The sequence below is a fragment of the Fistularia commersonii genome, chromosome 8 (assembly GCF_037954325.1).
Source record: "Fistularia commersonii isolate RoL2024-O1a breed Wild chromosome 8, RoL_Fcom_v1.0, whole genome shotgun sequence".
In the NCBI taxonomy this organism is placed as follows: domain Eukaryota; kingdom Metazoa; phylum Chordata; class Actinopteri; order Syngnathiformes; family Fistulariidae; genus Fistularia; species Fistularia commersonii.
The window spans coordinates 17394867-17404233 of record NC_141291.1 but is presented as its reverse complement, the minus strand read 5'-3'; the positions used below and the strand labels follow the sequence as shown (position 1 = coordinate 17404233).

The following is a 9367-nucleotide window of genomic DNA, read 5'->3' as shown; positions in this document are numbered from 1 at the left end:
ATAGTCCTTTGCCTGAACTGGTTACAAATAGTGGTTGTCTGACTTTATATATGACTATAATCTTAAACCAGTCTTGCCTTTCTCCTCTGACCAGACATCTGCCAAGCAGTTTCAACCCAATTCTCACCGTTTCTCTTTTGTCATGTTCGTTCTGAAGGTACAACGATTGGATTAATATTTTCAGAGGCTCAAATGTCCCTCCCAAAAATTAAAACAAACCAAGTCAACATTCCACTGAATTAACTACAGTTTGGATTTTATCCTTTATCAATGACAGACAATATTTTGTTATACACATCTTCATAGTGATTTTATAACAAAAATGCAGCGTGAAATGCAGCACACGCAACCAGCTTGATCCGTTGAAATGTAATATTTGTTTATTTGTCACTAACAGAAGAGTGTCTTCATTTCGTCTGTGCTTCCTGCTATGAAGGAAAACAAAAACACACAGAGTTGTGATTTTGTTGACTATATATATATATATGTACATGTATATATGTATGTGATGTCAATTTACTGAAAAAAGTAGTAACCTTAAGTTTTCCAAGGAGGCCGGCTTTACGTAAGTTGCCAAAGGCTTTCATTAGTTTTGGTGTTGGTGGTTTTGGGCCAAAAAGCGTCAGGCCTTTCTGCTTTTCTTCAGTCTTTCCGGCAGCTGCAGGGACTTTGGCTTTGGTCAGTTTCCTTTCAATTCAAGCAGACACACATGCTGTTATGGACTGCTTTAAGAGTAACATAATTGTAACATATTTATATCTTCAAATGTAATCCATTTACCTTCCCTTCCTTGCCAGAACTTTCTGCGACTCCGGGTAGTGGATAAGGATGTCAAATAAATCCTTCTTCTCCAGGACGAAGAGGTTGGCGAAGCCGTAGGCTTTGACGTTTGCTGTGCGCCTGTTTCCTCCATCCTTGGCCGACTGTAGTAAGCTGGCAATCGGTAGTGTCGCATTATAACACCATGTTCATTAGTTAATTATGTTTTTTTTTTTTCTTGGATTAGGCTAGACCAAATTGATGAACAACATGATTTATTATTATATAGAGTCTGTTGAATATTGGATCATGGAATCGCACCAAACACATGATTAAGAAAAGAAAAAAAGCCATGCATTGCTTAATTCAAAGAGGTAAAAACCAAACCTGCTATTTGTGCTCTAAACATGCCATGAAAAACTAGTCTGACCTGTGAAGAACTCACAGAAATATACATGTTTTTTGTTTTTTTTTTAATTTTAAGTAGCTGCTTCTGCATACCTGATTTCTCCAAATACACTACCCGCCTTCAGTGTGACAAACACAATACTGTTATCCGGCCCCCCCACCACTTGCACCGCTCCACCCTTGATGATGTACATCTCCTTCCCGATGTCGCCCTGAAAACGTCCACACAGGAAAACATCCATTGTTTTGTTGGCTTGTTTTTCTCATGAGGAGCTTTTTTCATCCGATTAAATGCATACTAAATCTAATATAGACATAACACACATTCTTATCGTTAATGTTTTTTTTTTTCTAATTTGCTCCACATTATGGCTTGCGATCTATTTTCATCAGCTTTTTTACCCTCTATAAACTTATTTTTAACTGCTTTGTTGATTTTTTTTTTTTTTTTATGTCTGTCTGATGAGCGGGACCTTAAATCCCTTTGTCCCCATTTTGGCAATAATGGGAAGCTTCTCCTTTGTGTGATAACACATTGCAACTCACTTTCTTCACCACAAAATCTCCTGGTAGATAAATAATTGATTTGAGCCTCAGCAGCATGTCCACCAGCATCTGCTGATCACAACCCTGAAAGAAACAATTCACATATTCATTCATACTGTTATTTGTTTTCCCGATTGAGCCCCGATTGATTAGTTTGTTGACGTTTCTCGACAGGGGTCACCTGAAATAGAGCAATCTTCTGGAAGGTCGCTAGGTTGATGTCTACAGCGATGGCGGTTCTCATCACCAGAGGCATCTTGTCGAGCAACTCAGATTCATCTGAGGGTGACATAGTGTTGATTTTACTTTCTGGATTCTTTGAAGGTACTCGAACAAATCGCGAAAAAGTCCAAACATCGCTGTATACGCTAAATAAAACGCTGTTTGATGTGGTGTGGGATAGAGGGGTCAGATCGCTTACCCAACATGCCTTGAGCAGCCCAGGTGTAGTTGAACCACGTTCGAACCCTGTTCTGTACGTGCTTTGGGATCGAATAAGTGTGCATATAGTCAACACAGCTGTCCATCGACGCCCGGAAATATGTCTGACCTGCTGTTGCTGCTCCGATGACGTCTCGCATCTGAAAACCCCAAAAAATAACAAATAAAAGAAATATCATATGAAATAGTAGCTATATATAAAAATAAAAAATAAAAAATAAAAAACTGACTAACGCTGTTGACTGATATTAAATAGAATGAACTCACCTGCCCAATCAAACTGGAGAACACAAACACGCCGACAAAAAAGTTTGTCATCTGAAAGGTGATCTCAAAAATGGTTATAGGCTCTGGAAGACCCCCGATGTTAATCAGACTGCGGACAGCAAAGTAGTAGCAGCGTATGTAGCTGTAGATGATAGAAAGTGCACAGGACAGAAAAATAATTACAAAGTATATACTTTTGTGTGACATGACATCTCAGGATGTCGCGATACAGCCACTCCCTCACTGACACCAAATAAACCGTATGGTCTCCTGTTATCGGAACTATCATCGTTATTTTGCATCATCCGTGTCGCACTGAGAGCAATTACTGCTGTTAAGCTGTCGAGCCACAAAAAACGTCTCTGTGTGGTCAGATAAACACACAATTCCACGCTGTACAGTCTTTCGGAATGTTGAAATAGCCTTAATTTTTTGCGAAATCCCTGAGTAAATATCATCTTTTAAATTCAGTTCTGCGTGTTTTAAGTCTTTAGAGAACATGACTAAAATGAGCAGAATGTAGGAATTTTATGATTCCTATGTTCTCCATTGGGCGATGAAGATAATGGCCGAAATTAGATATTATTGTAGATTTTATGGTAGACTTTAATTTTCACTCTTAACAATTTAGATCAAAGTGGTGCACGCTAACCAGTGTAGGAGAAGGAACAGGGGAAAGGGTTGAGGAGGCCGTTTTTACTCTTTGGACAAAGACCAGCGCTCTCTGTTTCAGGACCACGGAGAGCTCCACATAGGGCACCAGGTAAAGGGGTGCGGCTACTTTGTCTCTAATAGTGTGTAAAAACATCAAGACACTTTTTATGTCTGCCAAATACAACTTTTCTAGCTCCTCCAACAGAAAGAGGACGGGCCGAAGTGTCCTCAGCTGTAGTTACACAAAGAAGAGGGGTAGCTTAATTACCTAATGACTGGTTTATTATGAAGGTTGTCAATCAGAAAGGAAAAAGTGTACTTACGCTGATCCTTTTCCATTGTACACCCATGTAGTCGATCCAAGACCCTGATTAATCGATGCGACGTAAAACAGACAGGCGTTAAGGTGGAGTATGAATAGTAGGTATCCTGTAGTGCGAGCCACTCTGCAGTCAAAGGCCAGGGATGTAAAGACAAAGAATTGGTCACCCAAAGCCGGCGCTGCTGCTAATCTTAATATTATACACTGTATAGATAAGAAAATAAACAAGAAACATGCAGACACAATAATCTACGAAGAATCTATGAACCTCCAAAGGTGTTTTTGCTGCTGATTTTTTTTTTTTTTTTACATTTGATTAAATGAGGTTGAATGTTTTTGTCTAGCCTTTGAGCATTTACCTCCATATGTAAGCCTTGGCCATGATACTCTCAAGCCGATCGCTGAACTCAAAGAAAGACTCAATCTAAAAAATAAACAAGGAAACAGAGAGGAGAAGTTCAGAGGAGTGACTAATACACCGAAAATGCATCTTTTCTCTTATCCCGCCTACTTACTCTGATGAAACGATTGAATCGGTAGATGGAGGAGAATTCAAATTGAAGGCAGAGAAGGTCAAAGGGTAAGACGCTTATGACATCAGTCTACACCAAAAAGGAAAATTGTCATTTCAGTTTGATGAATTTTGTAATATTATCTCAAATATGTAATAGTTTAATTTTCTCACTTTGAATCTCTGTGATTCCCGATAATGTGCCTTTGTCAGAGTTCTGTCTTTCTGCGAAGGATAGAAGTATTTATACAAATGTAAACACAGTAGCGGACATCATATTAAAACAATAAAAATGCTTTATAAAAGAAAATGTTCAAAACACAAATTAAGAGAAAAGTAGCAAACATTTAAAATAAATTCAGATTTGCAAACATGAGATACCAATAGTTCACCTATTGGCTAAAGTACTTGGTGTACTTAAAAAAAATATGTCTGATGAGCTGCTCCTGATTTTTGAAAGGAGAGTTCCTTAACTGACAAAGTCTCTGATTTTCATACAACATTTTCTGCAGACCACTTATAAATCAGCAGCAGATTATTCTCCAAGGAAAAAAAAGGTATGGGGTATTTAGAAGAGATGGTTTTATCCACAAAGGGAATTTTAGAAAAAAAAAACTTAATAGGACATTATCTTTTTTTTTTTTTTTTAATGATGCCACTTAAAATGTTGTTAGTGATCAGTATTCTGGCATCCTTAAACAGTATTTAGGTTCCCAGGGTTCAAAATACATTTAAATCAAGAAATGTCACCATTGCGTACTATAATATCTCCAGCTTTGACAAACTGAAGTCTTGGCTGCCAAAGTAGGATATCAGCAATATTCACTATGTCACTAAGGATGTCAAAAAATATCCAGAAAGGATTTAGAGTTTCATTGTGATAGGGAAATGCCAGCCGGGCGGAGCAAAACCAAACGTTGTAGTTGTATGCCACCGCTACCAATGCCAGCCAAGTGATGTAGCGGCGATCTGGAAAGAAAACAGACTTTAGTTGTCTTGTCCATCATTGTGTTTGCAGTGTGTGTGTGTGTGTGTGTGTGTGTGTGTTACATCCACCTGTAAAAGGATCTATAGTGGTTCCGAGGACCGTATCCATTTTCTCCTCTATTGGACGAAATAAAACATCGATGCAAGAGAAGTTGATGTTTTTGAATATCTTGCCCTTCTTCTTGGCCTCCTCTGCCAGCCGTTCCTCCTCGGCTTTCTTTTCAGCTTCCAGCCTTTTCTCCTCATCCTTTTTCTTCTTCTCCTCTGCCTTTTTTGCCGCCTCCTCCGCTTTCTTTCTGTCAGCCTCCTCTTTCGCTATCCGCTCCTCCTCCTTTAGTCTGATGTAGTCCTCCTTCTTCAGAATAGGCGCTGAACAAACAGGCCATAATAATTAAGCAGTTTAGATGACGGTCGTGCGCGTGTTCACATTTGCCCATATGTGTCCATACTTACTAACAGGAGGGGTTATTTCAGGCGAAGTGGCATATGGATCTATAACCTTCTCTTTCAAAATTTCTGTTCGCTGTCTGAGTTTTGCGACGACACCTCGGAGGGTATCGTCAGTGTAACGGAAATAGACAACAGGTGGTGGAGGAGGCGGAGGCTGCTCACTGAAAACGGAAAAATAAAGCAAGAAAAATAGAAAACTAAGTCAAAGAGAAAGAGGAAGGTGCCCTGAAACAAGGGTCTACTACACCTGGTCAATCAAAGACTTGATTTATAGTTTGTGTTATCATATTCTTATTCTTGATAGGAGAATAGCTGAACAGGTATGAAAACACGACTGATCTTCCACAGAAGAAAAAGCAGCCAGACACATGACCCATGATCAGCTCTTAAGTACCAGTGTCCTCGCTTTAACCTCTTGAAACCTTATTTTAACCGTCTCCTTCCTGTCGGTAGAACAAGTATATCAACTAAGGATTTTATGTGAATACAATACTTTTCACTATGCCAAAGGCTTTGCCTTAATAATGTGTGTTTTGGATTGTTAAAGCTGCTGATGTCATTATCATTTTGATTGTTCATTTAATTCAAATCACAAACACCCATAAATTCAAAGGCACAGGTTTAAACCATAAAAATAGATGGATGGATAAAACATTTTTCATGGGACATTTTTCATTTTTCATGTTTCCACTTAGCTCTGACAATCGAGGACTGAATGATTGCATGTTGTTTTAGAATGGTATTACTGCTCTTAATTTCAATGAATTGTTTTTTTTATCACTCAAACAAACTAAATTGCTCAAAGCATCCTCTCACGTGCGTGTGAAGGTTAATTTGTCTATGATCACTCTGAGTCACAAGAATCACAAAGCTGATAATCTCCTTTACGAGTCAAGAAGTCAAAGTCTGTAGGTCCTAGTTTGAACATGCAGCTCTGATCATGAAGTATTAAGTACAATGAATATGAAACAACAGCAAATACATTACAAAAATAAATTTCAGCAAATAATTGAATAAAATCAGAATGGCATAAAGAGAATTGATTCAATTTCACAACATGAAGCGTGAAGATCGAACAAGCTCCGACCGACAAAATACTTTGAGTCAGAGTCCGGAAATGTACCTATATTCCAATATTTCAGCCTATTTTGATATCCAAACACATTACTTATGTTATTCACAATACAATACATAAAATTCACATCACATTATCCCCCTTTCATACCCATACGTATCTCTTGTTCTAGGGTCTTTAAACATTAGCTCATGTAATAATTAATCATTCTTTTATTTATAGTACCACAGCCTCTAAATGCTGTCAAAGTATGATAACGTATTAAAGTACAGTATTTAAGGATAACTGATAGTGAAAATTCTTCCTCTTTAGTGCAAATGGTCAATAGAAATGTTTAAAACATTTATTATGTATTCACTGCTATTTATTTTTGTCACTCTATTTATACTGTTGTTTAGTTCTAGTTGTGTATTTTTCCCCCTCACTGCCCATTGTCATCCCTTATGTTGTTATTGTTTGCTGTCTATTTATTCGTGGATTTTTATTTACTTTTTGTCTTGCTATCTTCTGTCTTCTGCCTTTCTATTTCTATTTATATTCACATTTATTTCCTTTTATTGACATTTTAACTGTGAACGCAGCTGTGATACAGGAAATTCCCCTATGGGGATCAATAAAGTTATTTTATCTTAAAAATTCAGAACATGTTGAAAAATAAGGACAGATGTAAGGATGTTACCCTTCAGTCCCATCTGGATTGGCAGGTGTAACAGGAGCAGCAGCAGGAGCTGCAGGAGCTGCAGGAGCTGCAGGAGCTGCAGGAGCTGCAGGAGCTGTAAAAGGTCAGCATTATGTTAATCTATGATGAGTTCCTTAAAATGAATAAATCTAATATCAACAACAGTAAACTAAACCATGAACCCACTCTTTTACTACTGATATAGGATCATCTTAATAGGGTTCAACTTACCGCTTATTGCTCCCGAATAAATACAAAAGGATAATTGCGATAGTTTGTGTTTTCTTTCAAGAGGAGCAAAAATCAATACACAAAACTCATTGATGTTTCTCTTCAAGAATTGGATTTTGAAGATATAAGAAATGTGTGAGACTGAGAGGTATTAATTATCGTGGTTTTTAAACGTGTGATAGATAGATTCACCGATGTCTAAGGGTGATGTCGTTTAGGAAACGTTTATTGTGACTGATATCGTGATTAGCATTGTTATTATTATCGTGTTTCATCGTGTTTTCATGACCATACCCTTGTTTTTAAGTGAAAAATGAAAAGGCGACACTGGTCAACAGGTCTGAAATATGTGTTTTAGCAGTTTGAGGAAGTTTGACAGACAATTGATCACAATTTAAGTTCTGAGGCAAACAAACAGCTCTAACATATTTATTTATGTAATGCGTGTTCTATTACTGTTCATGGCAAGAAAAAAAGTTAAATGTCACCGTTTAATATCTGGCCTAAGGTCATTTCCGTTTATCAAAAGCTGGACTCATCATGTTAGGACAATAATGAGAGCATAATTTAATCCAACGTGTAACAACATGTGTCCGGGTGAGTGTTGGTATGCTGGCGAAACACATAACGCTTTTGCAGATATAGAAATGTTTTTTCACCTTGTACACGGTCCTTCTTTTCTTCCTCTTTATTCACCTGGTCTTCATCTTTCTTGTCCCCTTTCTCCGGTTCCTTGTTCCCTTCCGTTTTCTCATCCTTCAGCTGTTCCTTCTCATCCTTCCTCTCAGGAGGCTTCTCCTCCTGTTAAAAAACAAAAGACCCGAAATGCTCAACATTGTGTCATCCTTACAACCGTCTACATCACAGTGCAGACTCTCTTGCTAATTTACGGCTTATCGACACCTCCTCCAACCCATTTCTTCAAGCATTAAGTCATGGATTGAAAATGTCTGTCTACAGCCCGGCTAGAATAAACCTGAAGCTCAGAGAGAGAGAGATTCATTTCCAAACCCCAAGAACAAAAGTGTAATGCAGATTAATGCAGATGTTGGTTTTGTAACCATTATTAAAAGCTCAAACATAAAAATTTTAAAAGATCGTGATAAGGAGGGGTTCATCGAAGAAGCTCACTGTTTATTTTCCACATCAACTCAGATATACTGATTTTTTTTTTTTTAAGAAATGAAAAGGGAGATGCTCTTCTGTTCTTCTTGTGTTCATTAAGGGAAAATGTTTAGGTGAGTAATTTTCTATTCACAACAATGACCGTTTTAAATGTGGAGTTATAGCCATATTTCTGAAAAAAAAAAAAAAAAAAAAAATCATATCCAAACCACGCTTTCCTACACACCCGCTTGAAAAACAACTGGATATATTGATAAAGGAGTTGAGGTCTTACCTCAGCAGCTGGTGTTGGAGCAGGGGGCTGAGCTGGAGCCGGAGGTGGGACAGCAGCAGGTGCTGCAACAGGAGGAGGAGGCTCCGGAGCCCTTATCAGTTTCTTAAACCTGCTGAACATGTTGTGGATAAATGTGGGCTACAGCTCCATCCACTTCCCTTCTTGCACCCCTTTCTTGATTGATTTGAGAGCCTCTCAGGAATCCTCGAAACCAACACGACCCTATTCTCACATCCAAACAACAGACTGAGGCAATTAATTCTTCCAGGTCCATTAATTCCCTTTGGACACTCCCCTCGATCCCAACTTAGATCAGCCGCCGATCGGTGCCAAGACAAGACACCTGGCCCGTCATAGTAAATCAAGTGAAAGCGGTTCTGGCTATTTATCAAATATTTGTCAAATAATCATGCTGAGTAACTTATATCTAACGTTGGTGTTTATTGCAATATCTGGGAAACAGTGAGGTCAGTTTTATGCACAAACCCATTACATCAGGAAAATATAGCTCTACTTTGTCCCTGTTCTGAGCACTTTCGGTGAACTGCTTTTGGGACGGTAACATTTCAGATGTTCGTAAATTATGGCCGTGAAAGATGAACTCAGTCAGGGTAAAATTAAACAGTCCCGAGGTTATT

At 38.3% G+C, this 9367-nt stretch overlaps 1 protein-coding gene across 3 annotated transcripts; it reads right to left on the bottom strand.

The window, feature by feature from the left end:
• Positions 1-249: 249 nt before the first annotated feature.
• Positions 250-8957, bottom strand: cngb3.1 (cyclic nucleotide gated channel subunit beta 3, tandem duplicate 1). Of its 3 annotated transcripts, none has more exons than XM_086151455.1 (18): positions 8730-8957; positions 7990-8131; positions 7100-7193; positions 5349-5506; positions 4965-5264; positions 4669-4877; positions 4083-4133; positions 3913-3999; positions 3757-3821; positions 3399-3521; positions 2422-2563; positions 2135-2294; positions 1895-1992; positions 1714-1797; positions 1261-1379; positions 781-933; positions 537-687; positions 250-428 (listed from the first exon to the last, which is right to left on the bottom strand). In XM_086151455.1, exons 1-18 carry the CDS (start codon positions 8847-8849, stop codon positions 408-410), a joined length of 2277 nt encoding a protein of 758 aa, XP_086007581.1. In that variant the 5' UTR covers positions 8850-8957; the 3' UTR covers positions 250-407. The 3 variants fall into 3 exon arrangements, with proteins under 3 accessions (XP_086007581.1, XP_086007582.1, XP_086007583.1); XM_086151456.1 differs by having other exon boundaries at positions 250-425; XM_086151457.1 differs by having other exon boundaries at positions 7100-7166.
• Positions 8958-9367: the final 410 nt, after the last annotated feature.

What these genes read in the sequence shown, in the direction of transcription:
- cngb3.1 (XM_086151455.1), bottom strand. Translation starts at nt 8,849, where the DNA reads ATGTTCAGCAGGTTTAAGAAACTGATAAGGGCTCCGGAGCCTCCTCCT. An exon ending in TCAAAGCTGGAGATATTATA is followed by an intron (nt 4,134 to 4,668) that starts GTACGCAATGGT and finishes TATCCTTCGCAG; the next exon opens with AAAGACAGAACTCTGACAAA. An exon ending in GCCTCCTTGGAAAACTTAAG is followed by an intron (nt 429 to 536) that starts GTTACTACTTTT and finishes TTTCCTTCATAG; the next exon opens with CAGGAAGCACAGACGAAATG.